The sequence below is a fragment of the Podarcis tiliguerta genome, assembly GCF_965153285.1.
Source record: "Podarcis tiliguerta genome assembly, chromosome: 2".
In the NCBI taxonomy this organism is placed as follows: Eukaryota; Metazoa; Chordata; class Lepidosauria; order Squamata; family Lacertidae; genus Podarcis; species Podarcis tiliguerta.
The window spans coordinates 89,686,953-89,709,274 of record NC_139535.1 but is presented as its reverse complement, the minus strand read 5'-3'; the positions used below and the strand labels follow the sequence as shown (position 1 = coordinate 89,709,274).

Genomic DNA, 22,322 nt, shown 5'->3' with positions numbered 1-22,322 from the left:
AATCTTGACTTCTCTCCCCTTCTTTCTGTGGTTCCTTAACATTGTTTTTGTCTTTCCTGCATATCCCAAATTGTTTCAAACTATTCTTTTTTTTTTATCTGTTACTTTTTAGAAACTGCAAGCTTTTACAATAGTCCCGCTAATGTCTTGATCTGTCTGTGATTTGTTCGTAGGTATTCAATAAACCATTTCTTAGTTTGTTATTTCCCTCCCTATGTGTCAGAGCAGGGGTTCCCTATGTACTGCCCATGTATGCCATGGTACTTGAGAAGGTCTTCATTGGCACCCCCAAGCAGGGGCCCCGGACTCTAAGCATTCATTTTTTTAAAGTCTCCAGATTTCCTGTAAAGAAAGTTGTGAAGCAAAATATGCACATATCCTTCTAAGTGATGTCTGCTAAACTCCTGTCAGTGTTTTCAGCCAATGAGTGACTCAGAGCTGTGAGTGATGAGTGACTTGTTGGAACACAGGGCATTAGGAATCCCTGGCGTCCTAAAGAGCTGCTGTTTTCTCCTCCCTTTTCATGCACTTTTCCTGCTTCTGCCTTGTTTTCTGGCTCTTCGAATCTCTGTAGCCTGTCTCTTTCTGTTGCGGATGCGTCTTGTGGTAGGTTCTTCTGAGTTCAGATATAATTTGTACCCTGCCATTTCTGACTGGGTTGCCCCAGCCACTCTGGGTAGTTTCCAGCATATATAAAAACATGGTAAAACATTAAACCTTAAAAAGCTTCCCTATAAAGGGCTGCCTTTAGATGTTTCTTAAATGTTATATAATTACTCGTCTCCTTAACATCTGATGGGAGGGTGTTCCACAGGGCGGGTGCCACTACTGAGAAGGTCTTCTGCCTGGTTCCCTGTAGCTTCACTACTCACAGTGAGGGAACCACCAGAAGGCCTTCAGTGCTGGACCTCAGTGTCCAGGCTGAACGATGGGGGTGGAGACGCTCCTTCAGGTATATTGGGCCAATACTGTTTAGGGCTTTAAAGGTCAGAACCAATACCTTGCATTGTGCTCAGAAACGTATTGAGAGCCATTGTGGATCTTTTGGGACCGGTGTTACGTGGTCTCGGCAGCTGCTCCCAGTCACCAGTCTAGTTGCTGCATTCTGGTTTAATTGTAGTTTCTGAGTCACCTTCAAAGGTAGCCCCACATGGAGCTCATTGCAGTAGTCCAGATAACCAGAGCATGCACCACTCTGGCGAGACAGTCCGCAGGCTGGTAGGGTCTCAGCCTGCCTATCAGATGGAGCTGGTAGACAGCTGCCCTGGACACAGAATTGACCTGTGCCTCCATGGACAGCTGTGAGTCCAAACTGACTCACAGGCTACATGGTTATTTTCTCCAAATACAATTACACAAGATGGATGGATGTTTAAGAATGTCCCCCCAGCTCATGTAAAAACAAAGAGGCTTGGGCATGTCTCCTACTGTGCAGGAGCTAAAACCAATTGTACCATATGGTTGACTTGCATCACAATTGTATACATGTCTACTCAGAAGTAAGTCTCTTCGTGTTTAATGGGGCTTACTCCCATGTAAGAGAACATAGGATGGCAGCCTATGTTTTGGTTTAAGGTTTGGCACTGGAAAGGAAGGTTCTTGCGTGTACAGTGGTACCTCAAGTTAAGTACTTAATTCGTTCCGGAGGTCCGTTTTTAACCTGAAACTGTTCTTAACCTGAAGCACCACTTTAGCTAATGGGGCCTCCTGCTGCTGCTGCACTGCCGGAGCCCGATTTCTGTTCCTATCCTGAAGCAAAGTTCTTAACCTGAAGCACTATTTCTGGGTTAGCGGAGTCTGTAACCTGAAGCGTATGTAACCCGAGGTACCACTGTATTTAAGAGCTCCATGGTAGGCAGAAATTCAGTAGGTTTAAACTTTCCTAGTATGAAAATACAAATATGGCAGCCATTTTGCGACTGGCACCCACAGTATTTCAAAATGTGCCCGCTGGTCCAAAAGGTTTGGTAAGCCTTTTGTTAGAGGATCCTGAATTCAGTTTTAAGAGAAATGTTGGATTTAGCATATTTATACTAAACTCAGATTTCATTTTAGACCAGATAATGAACATAATGAATATATGTTTATATAATGAATATCCCTTAAAATCACTTGTCTTAACTCATTATTTCAGTATGCTTTTTTATGGCCTTTATCTGCTGCTTATATATAATTTTTTTTTATAGTATCCTGATAACCTGCACGAAGTTTTGTGTGGCTGCCAGATGGGGCCTGGAGTTTAGTTTATTTATAGCAACTTCAGAAGAAACAGTGCCTGGCTCAAGGTGGCTGCTTCCTCACTAAGAAACACTTAATATATCTACTCTGATCCTCTTGATTTCAACCAGGCTGTGTATTGTTCCCCATAAAATCCAGGGTGATCATTCCTGCTTTGTAAAAGCTCCCCAGCTGGGTCAGGTTGTTCTTACTCAATGATCTGCCTTCAAAACCCTTGAGGGCTTCCCAGCCTTTATTAGCAGAGAATTGTGTGTCTTTCACACCTTTGACAAATTGACCATGGAGGAGTTGGCTAAATCGTATCACAATACAAGTTTTCAAAGGGAGCACACAGAACAACATGTTCCTCAGCAAGCAAATTTAGCCCTTCAGCTTTGTTGCGGCCTCAAATATTGTTGTGGCCTCAAAAGAACCCAGTAGCTTTATTTGCATGGCATGACAGTGTTTAGCTAAATTTCTGGTGACTGGGCAAAACAGAGAGCACAGCTGTTGCAACAGGAGAACAGGCCTTGTTAGCAGGATGCTGAGGCTTACCTGTACTTTGGTACCAACTCTAGCTGCTTTATGTAAATTTGTACGGTGAGAAGAGCCTGTCTTTGCTTGAGAAAATTGGAGGAGCAAGTCAGTTGCTAGCTTTCTGTAGCTCGGCTTTTGCATTCCTGCAGTTGATGCAATAGGTTGTTGTGAGTTTCTTAAGCGCATCCCACACACTTCTTTCTCTGCACTTAATAGCAACTCATGTAGCATCCTGACCTGAAACCTCCTCACCTGCCATTGTGCCTCAAGCTCTACTGACCTCCTCACCCCTGCCAACCAGCCAACTTCCTGAGTCCCTTAATCTTTCCTCCTAGTATTTAAATGGAATATTTGTCTGGTCTGCAGTTGGTGAGATTCCAGTGTGGGTGAAAAATAGCAGGGGATGGGTGGAGTCCCCTTCATGGATCACTGCCTTGCAGTGGCAAAGGGGCTTGAATAACTCAGAGAAGCTATGAACTATGCCGAGCAGGGCACCCAAGATGAACAGGGCATAGTGGAGAGTTTTGACCAAACGTGATCCACCTGGAGGAGGAACCGGCAAGCCACTCCAGTATCCCTGCCAGGAAAACTCCATGGACAAAGACAACAGGCATATAAAAGTTACAGAAGTGCCTGGTGTGCTCTGGTCCATGGGGTCACGAAGAGTCGGACACGACTAAACGACTAAACAACAACATGGGTGGAGAAGAGAATGCATTTACTACTGACTTCCTCCCTGCCTTTGAAAACAGGCATCAGAGAGAATGGAGGACATTGAACTCTTCCCTTGGAAAAGTCTTAAACATTCCTGGTCTTCTCCACCTGGGATTAAAAAGTACAGGTGGGGAACTGAAAAGTGTTTCCCAGCAGATGTGCCTGGTGGAAATCTCAAACAGGCTTGAGTGATCTAACACAATGACTTGGCATTAAAAGCTAAGTTTTATCTGACTGCCTGCTGGCCGCTTGTCTTTTTTGGATATTGCTCAAAGGCACAGATTTAGTCACCATGCTTACAGAATCATAGAATTGTAGAGTTTGAAGGGACCACAAGGGTCATCCAGTCCAACCCCCTGCAATGCAGGAATCTCTTTCCCCAGTGTGGAGCTTGAACCCACAACCCTGAGATTAAAGAGGCCAACGGTGTGACGCGGCAGCTAAAAAAGCCAATGCAATTCTGGGCTGCATCAATAGGAGTATAGCATCTAGATCAAGGGAAGTAATAGTGCCACTGTATTCTGCTCTGGTCAGACCTCACCTGGAGTACTGTGTCCAGTTCTGGGCACCACAGTTCAAGAAGGGCACTGACAAACTGGAACCTGTCCAGAGGAGGGCAACCAAAATGGTCAAAGGCCTGGAAACGATGCCTTATGAGGAACGGCTAAGGGAGCTGGGCATGTTTAGCCTGGAGAAGAGGAGGTTAAGGGGGTGATATGATAGCCATGTTCAAATATATAAAAGGATGTCACATAGAGGAGGGAGAAAGGTTGTTTTCTGCTGCTCCAGAGAAGCGGACACGGAGCAATGGATACAAACTACAAGAAAGAAGATTCCACCTAAACATTAGGAAGAACTTCCTGACAGTAAGAGCTGTTCGACAGTGGAATTTGCTGCCAAGGAGTGTGGTGGAGTCTCCTTCTTTGGAGGTCTTTAAGCAGAGGCTTGACATCCATATGTCAGGAGTGCTCTGATGGTGTTTCCTGCTTGGCAGGGGGTTGGACTCGATGGCCCTTGTGGTCTCTTCCAACTCTGATTCTATGAAAGAGTATTGTGTTCTATTGGCTGAGCTGTTTTAGTTTTCACAATAATGTAGTTAAATTTCTATACTAAAAGCATTGCAGAGTCTGTGCCAAGAAATACATATTCTGTAACTGGAATAAATGCTGGAAATCTGAATGCATCTGCATGCAGTTACATAATTAGCATGCTTTATGCTTCCACATTTTTTAAAAAAAATCAAAATATCGCTCTTGAGTCAGTGCACAGCCTAGAAGAGGAGAGGCAATTTAGGGGCTTCATTTCTCTTGATTAGGGTTTTTTTTTCTTCCCCTGTGCTAAATACTATCCTCTTGACATGGTAGAGTTGCAACCTTTACATTTCCGTATGTTTTTTAATGTCAGAGCCCCAGCATGGATGCAGCCTGAAACATCTCCTTTTGTTCCCTATTGTGGTCTGTGTGTAACTGATCCCCATTTCTACACAATGAAAGTGATACTTCCACGTAAGCGCTTTCCTGAGCCTGCTTATATGATAAGGAGTCCCAGGGTCATCAGAGAGGCTAGGTAACTGAGAGTTATCTCAAATCGAAGGCTTCACCTCTGACTGTGTGTTTACAAAGAGGGCACATTCTGACATGAACATACAATTGAGAGGATAAGCTGGCCTGCCATTAACACCTTCTGACATGTGTGCTTGGCTATTTCCCACAGTAACCTATTCTGACTCTGTCAATATACATGATGGGAAATGTAAAATGGCGGCTTGAGTCATTGCTTCCTTGGATTCATCTGTGAATTCTTTACATTTGGATAAAGCAAGGTGACTGCTGTCTTTTTCGACTGCTCTCCTTGGACAGATGTTGCAGCTGTTTGATCCTTCAGAAGAAGCCAGCCTCTTGTATCTGTTCCTCCTGTTTGTCTGCCTTTTCCCTCCTTATCTCATGCGCAGCCACCTGTGGGAAGCCATACAGCAGATTCGAGCAGCTCGATTTCCGTTAACAAAAGTAGTTCTCCTTGCATTGGGTGTTTGCAAAGCTTGGCACGGGTCCCAGGGTGGTTGAATAAACAATTTAAACTGGAGCAGGTTAGTTCTTACTTTCTGATCAAGGACACGAAATGTATGAGGGTGTGAGTGGTAGGTTTCCATTGTCTTAATTCAGAATGTTCTGTATAAATAACATCTCATTGGGCTTATTCGCCTGAGCTGTGTTTACAGGGTGTGTTAAAGCTGCACTCGCAAGGTTAGATTTTTGGTTTAGTGTGTACTTACATAGTAAATTATGAATGCTGCAGGTTTGAGAGGCCTAGCTTTAAAATATCTGTGGCCCCTGTGCTTCCCAATCCTGGTGCTTATTCATAGAAGCATAGAATTGTAGAGTTAGAAGGGACCCTGAGGATCATCTAGTCCAACCCCCTCTTGGGCTTGCCAATCAGAAGGTTGGCGGTTCGAATCCCCGAGACAGAGTGAGCTCCCATTGCTCTGACCCTAGCAGTTTGAAAGCACACCAGTGCACGTAGATACACAGGTACCGCTGTGGCAAGAAAGTAAACGGTGTTTCTGTGCATGGTGTCCTGTTGCAGCAGAAGTGGTTTAGTCATGCTGGCCACATGACCCGGAAAGCTGTCTGTGGACAAACGCTGGCTCCCTCAACCTGATGAGTGAGATGAGCGCCGCAAACCCATAGTCGCCTTTGACTGGACTTAACCGTCCAGGTTAAACAATTATGTTATTAATTTCAGTTACCCCTGATAAACACAGGGGAAGAAATCAGGTTTTTGGATTAAACCCCCAAAAAGCACAGAGACTGCTGAGATGTTTGGGCAGGGGTTTTTTGTGTGTTTTGGGGGGGGGGAGGCTGGTTACAGAGGAAACACTAACATCTTGAAAGCAGGAACATCTGGCTTGGCAATGAAGTGGAGCTTTTGAATGTTGAGCTCCCTCCCCATGCTCTAAAGTTATTGTCGCTATTGAAGACTGAAGGTGGAGTTAGGCCCAAGGCCTGAAACTGAGCCAGCGTGCCTGAATCCCTCTCTCAAAAGTCACGTGACTGCACAGCAGAGAGAACGGAGTCCTTGTGCTGGAGATCCCGTTTTCTGTAGGGACTTGTCTGGCTCAGCCATTCTCTTGTCCCTTTGCATCACTCAAGAGAGCCGCGTTATCCTAGTGAGATTAGTGCCACAAGGCGAGGAGCCAGCGCCGTTTCCCTCAGAGCGTTGTTTTATTGAGCTTGTGCATTCTGCAACATGTTCTCGGCACAACATAATGGTGCATTTAAGGTGGGTTCGTTCTGCCTTCTTAGTTCTGCTATGCTTTCCCCCCAGTGCTGCTGCATTAGAGGGGCTGTATGTAGCTCAACAAAAGTGAGATGAGAAACACTCAGAACATTTGTGGTGTGGGGGAAAAGTTGCAGGATTTCAGCGGAAGAAATGCCCTGACAGGAAATGAAGCAGTGTGACAACCCCAGAACATTTGCAAGTGCAAATAGTATTGAAAAAGGGATTGCTTATGACTCGTCTGATAGCATAATGAGTACAACTCATTAATGAACAATAGAAAGGAGGGGCTGTAGGAGGTTACCATCCTGGCAGGGGATTGTGGTAGTCTAAACAATCTATATGCCATTTGAGGAAGAACTATCCTAGATAAGCCTTGCTGTGACGCAAGCAAACAATTGAGATGTGTGCTCCGTGCATTTAACCTGTGTGCTTGAGGAGCCGGGAGTATGCATGAGGACAGAAACACTAAACGTTTCTGGGTCTTGATAGTATGATAGTAAGTGGTTTCGAGCTAGGCGAAGCCATGTCTAGCCACTCTGGACAGTAGTGATTAATGTTCTGTTCTTTCAATAAGTTATTCGGGTGGCTTGCAATAAAATATTGAAGTACAATACAACAATGTAATATGCGAAAAAGCACTGTAAAGAAATATTTACAAGCCAAAATGGACTGTCAGGGGCACCACAAAATACCCGTTTCACAGAAGAAAAGCTGACAATGCTCAGAACCCCTCCCTGCAAAAAACAGACAAAATACCTATGAAACAAATAAAGCACACAGAAATACCAGACCATCCACTGCGAAACAATCAAAAATATCCCTCTCAGTGTTTTTTAACTGAGAGTAGCAGGTGTCCTTTGTGGGTGTCAGAGGGGGGTGTCTGCTGGAACCCTGGGTGTCACATTGGGGAATCCTAGGCATGGGGTTTCCTAGAATGAAGGAAAGGTTCTTGTGCATGAAATGTTAGTGCTTATCTAGATTTAAAATAGCCTTTCAACCATCTGAATTGTGCCTTTACTAGCAATGATGACTATTTTGGCTCAAAATCCTTGCCAAAGATCGGCCTTGTCAGCAAGGTCTCTTGGAGAGCTCAAGTTTTCCGAAGAAGCCCTTTAATCAAAAGTCAATATGTACCCGGAATTAAAAAGGGAAGAACAGAAGACGAAGTGGACTCTGCAGTGGAAGGTCAAGTGGGTCACCCATTCTTTGGGTGACGTGTTGCAAAACATTCTAGGAAAGCGGGAGGGTAGCAGCACCCAGCAAATAGAGATCAAATGAAAAAAACCCCAGATAAGAGAGAAGTACTGTTGGCTTGCCAGGAATTTGGCTAGTATCAAAAAGTGGTATTCGTTCTACTTTGGATGGGGCTGTACTGCCCTCGTAGGAGCAAGTGTGCAGCTTGGGCCATACACTTGGACCCTGGTGGTTTTTATCAGCTTTGGTTGATTCAACAACTTAGTTCTTTCTTGAAGACATGCTTAGCATTAGTTATCTATGTTTTGTTTACTCCCAGACTAGACTTATGCAATGTGTTCTTCGTGAGGCTGCCTTTTAAACACTTTTCGGAAGTGTAAAGTTAAAGGGACCCCTGACCATTAGGTCCAGTCGTGACCGACTCTGGGGTTGCGGCGCTCATCTCGGTTTATTGGCCGAGGGAGCCGGCGTACAGCTTCTGGGTCATGTGGCCAGCATGACTAAGCCACTTCTGGCGAACCAGAGCAGCGCACGGAAGCACCGTTTACCTTCCCGCCAGAGCAGTACCTATTTATCTACTTGCACTTGACGTGCTTTCGAACTGCTAGGTTGGCAGGAGCAGGGACCAAGCAACGAGCTCACCCCGTCGCGGGGATTAGAACCGCCGACCTTCTGATCGGCAAGTCCTAGGCTCTGTGGTTTAAAATATGGAAGCCCGATTTGTTCCAGCTTCATTTGGTTACCTGTCCATTTCTGGGCTTAATTTATATGGAAGGTCTGGCCTTTAAGTCTTTAAATGGTCTTGGGTATGGTGACCTAAAGCATCACCTGCCACCATAGCAACCTGCCCGGGCTTTCAGATCAGCTTTGCCATCCTAGTTTGCTGTGCCATTGTCCTTGCATGGCCAAGCAAGTGGGTATCAGAGACAAAGGGCTGCTTTGTGGGCTGCACCAAGGCTTTGGAACACCTTCTCTGTGTGGATTACAGCAAACGCTAAAAAATCAGCCAGTGTCGAATGTGTTGGGAACAGTGTTAGAAATTAGCCAGGCACCAAGCGCATTTTGCAACTGGCATAGGTCCAGTTGCAACCACTTGGGAGATTTCTGGATGCCAGGCTGGTGACTGGGGAAAGCAAAATGTCGCTTAGAGAAGGATCTGAAATAATTTTCCTGTAGCTTGAATTTGTTTTACAGTCGTACCTCTACTTACGTATCCCTCTGAATATGGAATCTTTGGGTTATGGCCATGGCAAACCCAAAAGTGTATACTTCCAGGTTTCACCGCGTGCACATGTGCAGAAGCGCTCGATCGCACTGTGTGTGAGTGCGCAGAAGTGCACCTCTATTTGTTATTTTGGGGTGCAAACGGACCCCCAGAACTAATTAAGTTCGTATCCAGAGGGTCCACTGTATTCTGGATTGTTTTATTCGGTGTTTTAATGTGTTGTAAACTGCTTTGAGATTTGTTCTTTAAAATATAAAGCAGTATAGAAATGAAATTGTTCTTATTCTTAATAATACTAATACTAATATTTAAACTGGGGGTGGGGATGACACCTAGATATTCCGTTGTGGCAACCATAACCTAGGTTTAAGGTGCCATTTGGCGATTAGATTATATATCTGAGGTACTAACATTGGTTAGCAATTGAGTCTCTGGAACATAACCAGGCAATTACAATAGGTTTTGATTGTTTCACTTTTGGTGTAGCTGTGGTGATTGTCTGCCCTTACTGTTCTGGAGAGCTAGGACAATTCTATTAACATGTCAGTAAGCTTTGAGTCAGAAGCTGAGCAGTTTCTTTCTTTGGTTTTTCCATAGAAACTTGATAATTAAGGCCAATACCCTGTAAAAATTCTGTTTGAAATTCAGCTGTGTGTATGGTCTCTGCCCATGGCCTGACATTTGTATGTGGGCCCTGCACGAGCAATGCTGAAGGCTTGTGCATCAATGCAAACGTGTTTAATAGCTGAAACTTGCAGTAGAGTGCATTTAAAAGCATTATGGAACATGTGGCTTTGTGTAATCGGTGATGGACAGGATGCAGGCAGCCTCATCAGTGCCAGATGGCAACCGCAACCCCAGTGGTTGCAAGAATTGGCCCTTCTGCTATTCTGCTGTCATTGGCAACCAGGAAGTTAAGTGGGCAGGTATGATTACCATAGGGTTCTGCACTGAGGCTGCTGATAGCCTGCTCACTGGCGGAAGCTGCCTTCCCACCTCTCTTTAGCAAGTAACCACAATGCAAGTTTATGTTGCTTTCCTTCCTTTAATAAATTAAACTTTGTGTGTGCTGGCAGGCACATTCCTGCCCAAATAGTTCTTCATGCTAACAGTGCAAGAATTGTGCAGAGAGGCTACCTTTTGTCCACAGCCCCTGTACCCAGCAGTAAGTCTCACTGACTTCAGTGGTGACTCATGGATAGGATTGAGCTGCCTGTGCCATGCAGTGCTTGGGTGTAAGAGGGGAACAGGACAGGTTGGACGGAGCCTAGCCTAGCCATAAGGCGCAGCCATGAGCTAGGGAAAGTTAACTGTGCATTGCTCTCCTTAACATTCTTCCACTGAAGAAACTTTGGGTGGAGGTGGGATACTGAGTTGGACAAGTCCCCACCCCCATTATGCACAAAATGGCATTGCACAAGTCTAAATCTTTTGTTTGCTTGTTTGTTTGTTTCAAAGGGATGTTTAATCTGCAGGTAAAGGTAAAGGGACCCCTGACCATTAGGTCCAGTCGTGGACAACTCTGGGGTTGCGGCGCTCATCTCGCTTTACTGGCCGAGGGAGCAGGCATACAGCTTCTGGGTCATGTGGCCAGCATGACTAAGCCGCTTCTGGAGAAACCAGAGCAGTGCACAGAAACGCCATTTAGCTTCCCACCGGAGCGGTACCTATTTATCTACTTGCACTTTGACGTGCTTTTGAACTGCTAGGTGGGCAGGAGCAGGGACTGAGCAATGGGAGCTCACCCCATCACAGGGATTCGAACCACCGACCTTCTGATTGGCAAGCCCTATGCTCTGTGGTTTAACCCACAGCGCCACCTGCATCTGCAGGTACTGGCTGCTAAATGCTGTATCTGAAATTCTGAAATTCTGACTAAGCATCAAGAAGAACTTTTTGACAGTAAGAGCTGTTTTCCAGTGGAGCAGACTCCCACAAGAGGTGGCAGATTCTCCTTCCTTGTAGGTTTCAAAGCAGAGGTTGGATGGCCACCTGTCATGTATGATCTAGTTGAGATTCCTGCATTGCAGAGGGTTGGACTAGATGACTCTCGGGGTCCCTTCCAACCCTTCAGTTCTACGATTCTGTGGGTTAAGGGGGCAGGAGATGCTGCCTCCCAAGATCAAAGGTAACATACCCTGCTGAACTTTGCATCCTTAGGTCCTGCTTCTTTCCATCCCTTTCATTCCATCTGATTCCAGAGTCCTCAATAAATTGCATGGTAGTGAAGGCAAGTCAACCATTTGGCTCACTAGTCTGCTTGTAACCAAGTCTGACTAGGGGTTATGGGATAGCAACCCACAATGAAGATCAGGCTGAAAGCTCTGCACAAAGCTGTTTTTCTGGTTTCATGTGTTTAGCCTTAGAAGTTTCAGTCTGAATCTGCCCAGAGCTTCTTGTGCTAGCTGGCTCATGGATGGTTTTGGCTTGGATAACCCAGCTCCAGATGCCCCATGCCTGCAAGTGCTGGTGACTGCCTGCTTTCCTTCACTGTAAAACAATGGCTCCAAAGCAGTAAATGGAGACTAAACAGAGCCAGGTTCAAGCTGTAAACATTCCTCCCCATGGCCCAGTGTCACCCTTCAGTTTTTCCATTAGCACTGCTTTTAGAGATTGCTCACCTTTGCATTCCCATGCAAATTGAGATCATGTGCAATTTGTAGTTGCTCTGTCAGGGGAGTGACTTCCTAAGTGCTTGGTTTTTTTTTTATATAAATACTTGAGGCTTGTACAAAATGGCCCAGAGCTGGAAGAAGTTGGGAAGGTGATTGATGGCCCCTGTGTCAAGCAGAGTAATGGCTATCTTCTTGCTGAAAACCAGTGGCGTACATTTAAATCCCAACTTGCAAAGGCATGTTGGGTGGCCTTTGCCAGCCCACTATAATGGGCTCCTTGCCTCAGTTCCATACTTGGAAAATCAGAGGCCTAATTAACCCAGATGATAATTAACTGGTTTTGTTGTAAATAACTACATACAAGAGTAGAGCTGTAGCTCAGGGATAGAGCACATGTATTGCATGCAGAAGGGATCTGCATCTCTTTTCTGCTGCCAGTCAGTGCAGACCAGCCTTCCTTAACTGGTTGACCTGCAGGTGTTGCTGGACTCAAACTCCTACCAGCATGGCTAATGGTCAATTAAGTTGTAGTGCCAACAGCATGTGGAGGGTTGGGGAAGGCTAAAGTATATGATGCAGATCTAGGTGGACCATTGTTCTGTATGCACCCAATACCTTGAAACACCCAAAGCACATTCTGGCCCTAAAAGAATTCTAGGTACTGTAGTTTGTTATGGGTTGCTGAGAATTGTGACTCAGGGGTAAACTACACTTCCCATAAATCTTTGATAGGAAAAGCATATGCTTAGGAATGTGCTTTCAAAGCTGCAGGGTATACACAGCAGTGGAATGCCTTATTCAGTTCAAGCGTGTTAAAACAAAAGAGATTGTCTTGGCATTTGCTAAAACTCTTCTGAAATGATTTAGCAGACTTCTGAAATGATTTAGCAGAGGAAACACAGCCCAGAATAACTAAGGAGATAGTACAAGAATACTTGGCTAGTTTAGATGTATTCAAGTCTCCAGGGCCAGATGAACTGCATCCAAGAGTATTAAAAGAACTGGCAGATGTGATCTCAGAACCACTGGCAGTCATCTTTGAGAATTCCTGGAGAACAGGCGAAGTCCCGGCAGACTGGAGGAGGGCAAATGTTGTCCCTATTTTCAAAAAGGGGAAAAGAGAGGACCCAAATAATTACCGCCCAGTCAGTCTAACATCAATACCAGGGAAGATTCTGGAGCAGATCATTAAGCAAACAATCTGTGAGCACCTAGAAAGGAATGCTGTGATCACCAATAGTCAGCATGGATTTCTGAAAAATAAGTCATGTCAGACTAACCTGATCTCATTTTTTGACAGAATTACAAGCCTGGTAGATGAAGGGAACGCAGTGGATGTAGTCTACCTTGATTTCAGCAAGGCATTTGACAAGGTGCCCCATGATATTCTTGTAAAGAAGCTGGTAAAATGCGGTCTTGACTATGCTACCACTCAGTGGATTTGTAACTGGCTGACTGACCGGACCCAAAGGGTGCTCATCAATGGTTCCTCTTCATCCTGGAGAAGAGTGACTAGTGGGGTGCCACAGGGTTCTGTCTTGGGCCCGGTCTTATTCAACATCTTTATCAACGACTTGGATGATGGACTCAAGGGCATCCTGATCAAATTTGCAGATGACACCAAACTGGGAGGGGTGGCTAACACCCCAGAAGACAGGATCACACTTCAAAACGACCTTGACAGATTAGAGAACTGGGCCAAAACAAACAAGATGAATTTTAACAGGGAGAAATGTAAAGTATTGCACTTGGGCAAAAAAAATGAGAGGCACAAATACAAGATGGGTGACACCTGGCTTGAGAGCAGTACATGTGAAAAGGATCTAGGAGTCTTGGTTGACCACAAACTTAACATGAGCCAACAGTGTGACGCGGCAGCTAAAAAAGCCAATGCAATTCTGGGCTGCATCAATAGGAGTATAGCATCTAGATCAAGGGAAGTTATAGTGCCACTGTATTCTGCTCTGGTCAGACCTCACCTGGGGTACTGTGTCCAGTTCTGGGCACCACAGTTCAAGAAGGACACTGACAAACTAGAACGTGTACAGAGGAGGGCAACCAAAATGGTCAAAGGCCTGGAAACAATGCCTTATGAGGATCGGCTAAGGGAGCTGGGCATGTTTAGCCTGGAGAAGAGGAGGTTAAGGGGTGATATGATAGCCATGTTCAAATATATAAAAGGATGTCACATAGAGGAGGGAGAAAGGTTGTTTTCTGCTGCTCCAGAGAAGCGGACACGGAGCAATGGATACAAACTACAAGAAAGAAGATTCCACCTAAACATTAGGAAGAACTTCCTGACAGTAAGAGCTGTTCGACAGTGGAATTTGCTGCCAAGGAGTGTGGTGGAGTCTCCTTCTTTGGAGGTCTTTAAGCAGAGGCTTGACAACCATATGTCAGGAGTGCTCTGATGGTGTTTCCTGCTTGGCAGGGGGTTGGACTCGATGACCCTTGTGGTCTCTTCCAACTCTATGATTCTATGATTCTATGATTCTATGATTCTGGGAAACGGATCATCTGCCTTGTCGCTTTGGGAATCCTTAGTTTTGTTTTTCTTTTCACGAAAGCCATAGCTGTGCTTGGCCTTTGCAATGCAACTTTCCCAAATGCCCAGCAGCCAGCTCGGCTGTTGGGAAACACTGTGGCTTTGCAAGCCCTGGGCTCTGTGCTTCCCAAGGGCCAAGCAGAGTGTAATAGTGTTCCACACAGATAACTCCATTCTGCAGATGCTCCAGCTGTTTCTCTACCTGCCTGAAGCTAGCATCACATATGACATCAAGTTTGGGGCAACTGCCTGTGGTTTTGAGGAAGCTGCACCACGGGCCAACTTGGAGATCTGTTCTGGGCCAAATTTGGGCTGGGGGCTCCTCGCCTCTGCTCTAAGCACTGCAATACATTGCTTGCATTGGATTTATTTTAATATGAGGCATGTTTAGATTATTTTGCCTGCTTGGCTCTGAGAGACCAGACTGTAAATAAAAGGGGAACGTCGGTTGACAGAATTATTTGTGTGCATGCTCACATTAGCACCCTTAGACACAAATTCGCACACTGTTTTGCCCTTGGACTCTTAGAGCCAACCTACCCACTATATTTGGGACGCGGGTGGCGCTGTGGGTAAAAGCCTCAGCGCCTAGGGCTTGCCGATCGAAAGGTCGGCGGTTCGAATCCCCGCGGCGGGGTGCGCTCCCGTTGTTCGGTCCCAGCGCCTGCCAACCTAGCAGTTTGAAAGCACTCCCGGGTGCAAGTAGATAAATAGGGACCGCTTACTAGCGGGAAGGTAAAGGGCGTTTCCGTGTGCGGCTCTGGCTTGCCAGAGCAGCGATGTCACGCTGGCCACGTGACCCGGAAGTGTCTCCGGACAGCGCTGGCCCTCGGCCTCTTGAGTGAGATGGGCGCACAACCCTAGAGTCTGTCAATACTGGCCCGTACGGGCAGGGGTACCTACCCACTATATAGAATTGGGTAGCAGAATTCTGGAAACCTGCTGGTGTAAGTGGGGAAAAAATATTCAGAGCCCTGTTTTGTTTTTGTGAGGCGGTGGTGGTGCTATTTCAAAGGAGGAATGTTTCAGGGGTGGGTGTATATATTTATCTGCATGTGCCTGCTTTTGTGGGGTTTTGTACTGTACACATGTCTGTGCTAGCAGGACACGGTGCACCTGGGAGTAGGTATTGTAAAGGAACTGCCTGCCAATTCTTTATAAAAACCTTCAGGCCTTTCCTTATGGCCATGCCAAAAAGCTGCAATTGGTTGCATAGCTAAAGTTCTTGCTATAACTAGCATAGACAGAATGTGGCACAGAACACATTTTCTTAAACGCAAAAATCTGTGGGGGGTTTTCCTCTGGAATTTCTTCCGAAATGCATTGGTGCTAAATGGAGATGAGGTGCTTTTCTTATAGGCTGCCCCCTGCGATGGTGAGAAACGGAGTTAAGGAAGTAGTAGAGGGTGGAACATGAGAATGTCTTGAGTGCAGAAACAAGGGAAGGAGCGTGCCAGCTGCACCGGCAGCCATGCGTTTTGTGCATGGGGCAGAGGGGTGGAGGGGTACAGGCAAGGGAAGAGCTTGGTTCAGCTGCCGAACCATTCCCATAATTTAGCTAAACTTCAAAAAAGGTACACAGTAGAAATGAAAGTGTATTTTTTTCCAACTGAGCTGCTAGAAAGTTGTCTCTGGTTTCTGAGCTGGGTAGAGCGATGTTGAAAAGGGGGGAGGAAAGCAGGAGGAGAGAGATAGAAGGCTCGTTCCTTTTTATTGGAAACCATAGACTAAACAAATGCATGGTGACAATTCTGCATTGTGTGCAAGCTGTACTTTGCAATCCAGCCCTGGGAAATAGGGAGAAAAGAGGCTTCTGAACTCATCCCTGATGAGCTTGCGTTCAGGGAGGAGGAGGAGGAGGAGGAGGAGGAGGAGGAGAGTTATGAGAAGAATGTCTTCTCTTTTTTTAAGGAGCTGCAGGGGAGGCGGGATTAGGGGTTTCTTTCACAGCCATAACTGAAAACAGTGAAGCTGTTTGATATCCAGTGCCCAGATTCTCATTGCAAGGGCCATTTTAAACAGGGCTGTTTCTTGCATAGGAGGGCACTTCAGATCTTTCTGTTGGCAGAGTTCTTGCAACAGAAAAGGTATGCCAGGGGCATGTTTGAGGAAAATGGCTTGAGAGCCAGCGTGGTGTAGTGGTTAAGAGCGGTGGACTCATAATCTGGTGAACCGGGTTCGCTTCCTCGCTGCTCCACATGCAGCTGCTGGGTGACCTTGGGCTAGTCACACTTCTCTGAAGTCCCTCAGCCTCACTCACCTCACAGAGTGTTTGTTGTGGGGGAGGAAGGGAAAGGAAAATGTTAGCCGCTTTGAGACTCCTTAAGGGGAGTAAAAGGTGGGATATCAAGTCTAAACTCTTCTTCTTCTTCTTCTTCTTCTTCTTCTTCTTCTTGAAATGTATCTTGATAGAATGCTGGTTCCACAGCCTTCAGGCCTTTTTAGCAGAACTAGTTCCCAGAGATCGATCCAGAGATGTCCATCATTCTTGAGGGCTGTCCAAATATCCCCCAAGCCATGCCTCTTGCCAACAAGTCTGGATGATAGCAATATAAAGGTCTGTCTGGGATGTGAAAAGTGAAAGCAGCCCCTGCTTTCCTTGCCACTTTGATTTCCGCAGAAGGGAAAATTGTGGAAGGTGGTAGAATCTTTGAGAAAAGTCTGCTCTTGAGTAGGCCTGGGTGATAGAGCAATATATCGCCCAGAATCACTATGAGGGGCTAATCATGATGGTGGTTTCACTCAGCAATATATCACTGGTGAAACCGTCGCCACTCATGAGTCCCTCCAGCACCCAGTGCAGAGGGAGAAACAGGCTGCATTGGTGAGGCTGCATACAGCGTGTTCCTTCCTCCGTGTCTTTAAAATGCTTGGCTGAGGAGAGCAAAGCTGCCCTCACCTCATCCAAGCAGTTTTATGGAGCTCTAGACTTGCCACTGGCTTGCTGGCAAAGGGGCCCTGCTAACGGAGGCTGTCAGGCTCCATTGCAGGGCTCCCTCCATCTTGGGGAGTGGTCTGGCTTGCTCAGCTGTCGGGCGGGATCCTCCCCGCCCCAGCTGAGCAGCGGGCTTGGGCATTGGCCCTGACCTGCAAGGCAGTGGGGTGAAAGGTTCCCAGCTCCCACGGTGAGAGCTGTGGCAGTTTCACCCAGCAACTCAAGGGCCAGGACCAACGCAGCTTTTTTTCAACATAATGGTATGTCACCAAACTACAATGTTTGGCTGGTGATACACTGCGATGTTGAAAACCTAATATTGTCCAGCCCTGCTCTTGGCTTGCATTAAAAAGTGCTTGTAACCGGGGGCATTTTCTCTTATCGAGCTGATTCTTACTCTTATTTAAAGTAACAGCACGTGAGCCATTGGGAATTTAAAAGTGGGGACCCTAGAGGCAAGTGACTGCCAACTAAAATAGCCGGTTTATTGAGAGGGGAGTGATGGCATACTGTCTTCTGTGGTCCTTTGAGAAACAAAGGACCAAATCTCTAGGAGGATTCCACTCACCCCCTTGATGGTTGCCAACGTGGGACTCCCAATACATTCCTCCATCTTTCTGTCTGATGGATGATGTGCAATTCTTGTACTCTGTTTGCTAGCCTTGGTGGTGTGTTGGTGCAGTGATCTTCTGTTTTCTGTCTCTTTGTCCTTACGTCAGACTTCCCAGAACTTTCTCCTTTATGCATTCTGTGATGAAATGCTTTCTTAAGATTTGAACCATAATTGGGAAACGAAGTCAAGCGGGTTCTTTCACTGGAGGAAGGGGGATGACCTGATCCTCCCTTACCATACTTCCTTTCCCCAAACCCACTCATCATAAACAGAGTTCTTCCAGCAACAGGATCCACAGGGTGCCTCCTTGAGCAGTAGGTTCGCAGGAAAAGTTTGGACGGGGTTAGGAAAGAGACACTGCAGCTCTAAATCATAGCTATAACCCACCCTGCCTCCTTGCATACCAAACAAGCTGTTCTGGCAAAGGCAAATCTTAAAACTTGGGGTTTTGTTCAAAACCCCCAGCATGCATCAGAGGCTGTAGTATCATTTGAGGAATGCTTGTGTGTTTCGTCATCTGGCAAGCAATGCATGAGAAGATTCACTCCCGGCCAAGTCTGTGGAGGACACATGTTTGCCGGGTCAATGTGCCATCATGGATAAAGCTTCTGAGACAAGTTCGTGTGCTGTAAATGGCTGAGGAATTGGGTGTTTCAGCACGTGCCAATATCTATCCTAAGGAGAAAATTTCAAAGGAAGGTCCATCTGCTTATATTCTGTGAATTCCTGGAACAGGCGTGAATACCCTGTGACAGCTCTCTAGGTGTTGCTGGACTCTCCTCATTACCTGACCATTGGCCACGTCAGCCGGAGCTGATGGAAGTCTTGCAATATCTGAAGGAGTCCACAGGTCCCCCATCCCTCTTTCTTCTTCCAGAGTAAGGGGCAGCTCTTTAAACTGAAGCTTGCCCTCAACTCCTGTACCACATTTCTGACATGATGGTCCACATGTGTTTCCCAGCAATGGAAAAAGTCACTTAAAAGTCTCCTCCCACAGTGTATTTAGTATAGAGCTTTCACATTCTTAAATCTGATAATGAATAGCAGCATTGGTTTCTCGCTCATATAAAATACCAAAGCGGCTTGCAGAAGAAATTCTAACATCAACCTGGAAACTTTTAGCGGGAAGAGTTCCTTTCTCTCCTACCCAGAATGATCTAGTCTTTCTTTTCTGTTCCTTTGTGTAGGAAGATAATTGTCAGGTTGTTCTGAAATGGTTTCTAACATTGTGTTTTTATGCTGAATCCTGCCCTGGGATCATCGGGTGAAGGCGGGCAATAAATAAATAAAAATATAAGACTAAATATTAGGGTGGGGTGCCTTATTTTTCTAGAGCTCCATAACTGGGGGGAAACATTGTACCAGCATGAGCAGTGGAGGAAGATGGGTTTTTCAGTAGCTCATAGGCAGACATAGGAATCAGGTGGTAGATGGACCTAGCTGTTTCCTAGAAAGTGACATGGCAGTGAGGTGAGCATCTGACATGCTTATTTGATCTTAGGCCAACTGAGAGGCACCACACAAGTTGCAGAAATGGGTGTCCTTTGAGCTCGCCATATTGAAGAGTGAGGTGACTGAGGGTGGCTGTGGATTCTGCCCTGTATGTCTGCGGGGATATGTTGCAATGACTGGATGTTCCACTTCCCAAAGAAGCTTCGTCATGGACTTGGCTTCCTTGTTTGAGGAGGGTGAAGCTGTGCCAGCTGCTGGGTGTGCCAGCTCCTCCTCAGTGTGGGCAGTGGCTGTGAATGACGTGTTCTTCCATCACTGCCCAGCTTTCCTATCTCCACTCAAAGAGGGAGCATGGAGGCAGGGTGCCCAACGAGTCAAATAAATGAATAATGGGAGGGTTGGGTGTTCTTCTACCATCTCTGTTGTTGTGGATATTAAAGTTCCCAGTAAACACTCTTGTTTGGGTTGCTAATCCTTTGTACAAATATATATGGATGTATAGGAGGAATGACGAGGTTTCATTATGTAAAGCATTAGCTCTCTTGCTGTTTTGTATGGGTATTCAGCAAACACAGGTCGGTTAAGGGGTGCAGTATTTTTTTAAAATTGGTTTTTATTAGAGATTTTCTTGCGTTACAAAACAAATAGGGAAAAGGACATATAGCACCTTCATTTTTCCATTTATAGACTTTTTCACAGCTTGTTTACAATTGGTATGAGACACTATTGTCCTAGATATCATGCAGTTTGGAGGGGGGGGGAGAGAGAGGGTAACATTCCTGGTCTCACTGGCTTCAGTACGACCCTAGGATACAAAAGCCAGGCTAGCTAGCCAGAGCTGCACTGGTAATCCTCTGCAGACCCAGCCCAACGTTTGCAGAGTTATGGATGGCAAGTCACACTTTAAAAATCTGCATTTCTGTCTCCAGGTGGTCCTGGCTATACAATTTGGAAAGAGATCAATGGAGAAGTTGAGAGTAGGATGGAGAAATGACCACAAACTGCAGTCCCAATGCTTCTTGTGTTTCTCCCCTTTAGAAAGAGCTGCGGCCTCGCCTCTGCCGGATGAAGAAGGGCCCCAATGGGTATGGATTCAATCTCCACAGCGACAAGGCCAAGCCGGGCCAGTATGTACGAGCGGTGGATCCAGATTCGCCAGCCGAAGCTTCGGGACTCCTGCCTCAAGACCGCATTATAGAGGTATGCGGGGTTGGGGGTGAGATGTGCACAGGCCCCAAACAAGGTCCCTTGTAGTGGTGTGGAAATAGGTCACATAGCAAACAGACTGGCGGGACTGAAATCCTTGGGGTGACTTCTCACTCCTTTGTGACCAGTAACTATATGGCTCTGTTCAGGTGTAACAAACCATGGTTTGCTACAAAAGCCAACTGTGGGGGGCCACTGACTTGCATGCTTCCCTCTTATCTTCCTCCTCAGTACATAAGAGGAGATTGGAAACTTCCGCTTTGGGATAAGCTACAGCTTTGTGTTACGTCCCATTTCTGAATTGTAGTTTGTTCTAACCATGGTTAGTTAAAACGGAACCAGGGTGTCAAGTGGTGGTTTTATCCTTTTTTTGTGGATAGGCCATGGTTCCCTGGTTTCTGGGTGCTGCCAAAAACTGCAAAAGCATCTGCAGTCTTCTCCTCTCACCGGCAAAGGAGGAGTTGGGTGCATGCGAGTCAGAGGTTTGTGGCCATCATAACAATAAATGACGGTTTCTTACATCGGAACTGGGTGTGTCTCAATTTTCACGTGTGGCCATTGCAACCAGAGCTCCCGTGTCACCTTCCCTGTATAGTGGTGCGGTGGAGTTTCCTTCCATAATTGTTCAGCAAACCAAAGAGCTAATGGAGTTTCATAGGGGTTGCCATAGGGGAATTGGCACAATTAGAGTGACCTAGCTGTTTGTGAGTTGGCTATAAATGTAGCTTGTGATCCAGGTTGAGATAGTAGCAGGGCAGCCAGTGCAGTGTTTTTCCAAATTCTCTTCTCTCCCTGCACACCCACTTTTTAAATTAAACCTAAATGCCGTCAAAAATTGAGGAGTTCAGCTCTCATCTCCCAACTTGAAAGCCATTCTGGTTTTACAGATCTGCGCACCCCTCCTCCATTTTTCCCCACGCACGTAACTTGGCAGTTTAACCTGCCTTAGGTATGTGTAATTCTTGTGTTTCTTTCTCAAAGGCCTTTCCTTTGACATTAAGGCGGGGGGGGGGGGGTTGTACAGCTACTATTCTGGGACTTCAGTGTGTGGAGAGTCATGGGCAGCAGTGTGTCGGTGTGGACTGATGCAAAAGGATTATTTTAGCATGGTACCACCACTCTTTTTCTCTTCCCTGGTAGCAGGGCCCACCTGGCTGATGCAGCAGCTTCAGTTCCATGTTTCTTGCTCAGAGTCTTGTGGATTCCTAGCTGCTCTCATTTTAATTAAAGCACCACCAAACAAAATAGGTCCCTGCCCCAAGGAGCTTCCACGTTTGTTTTTGTAAATCACTTGGAGCTCTGTTTTGTTTTTAGAATCAAGCGGTATATACATTTCATGAAATGAAATCTGACATGTTCTATGGGGAGGCACCAGCAAGAAGGAAGGAAGGAAGGAAGGAAGGAAGGAAGGAAGGAAGGAAGGAAGGAGTGGTCAAAAGTAACTAAGAAATTGTGCATTCAGCGTTCACTCTCTCCACCAAAGAAAATGTCTCCTTCGGTATTGTTAGTATTTGGATATTGGTCGTTTTGGCTCAAATCCAAACCGACAGGCCCTTTTTTTAAGGAGCAAAGGAGAGATATTGCAAGCAGTGCAGTGGGCTGAGAATCTATTGGCGGAAAAGGGTTTTGGTGGGGTTTTTTGGATCAAGTTGTGAGACGGTGCGCCTTGAATACAAATAAGAGTTCCATCATTGGGTCGTTTCACTAAAAGGCTTGTGAACTGCTGAACTAGAGGAAGACAAATGTATTAGTTGCCCTGGCACCAATTACAGCCAGATCTTTCATGCCGG

General features: G+C 46.0%; 1 protein-coding gene across 2 annotated transcripts in view; it reads left to right on the top strand.

The window, feature by feature from the left end:
- The window catches only part of NHERF1 (NHERF family PDZ scaffold protein 1), a 61,362-nt gene that overhangs the window by 21,087 nt on the left and 17,953 nt on the right, over nucleotides 1-22,322 (top strand). For both annotated transcript variants that reach the window (XR_014508681.1, XM_083430081.1), the window contains exon 2: nucleotides 20,365-20,526. Coding sequence is in view for 1 of the 2 variants with exons in the window: in XM_083430081.1 (XP_083286207.1) it covers nucleotides 20,365-20,526 (162 nt within the window). In the remaining variant the exon portion in view is untranslated. The remainder of the gene's footprint in view (nucleotides 1-20,364; nucleotides 20,527-22,322) is intronic.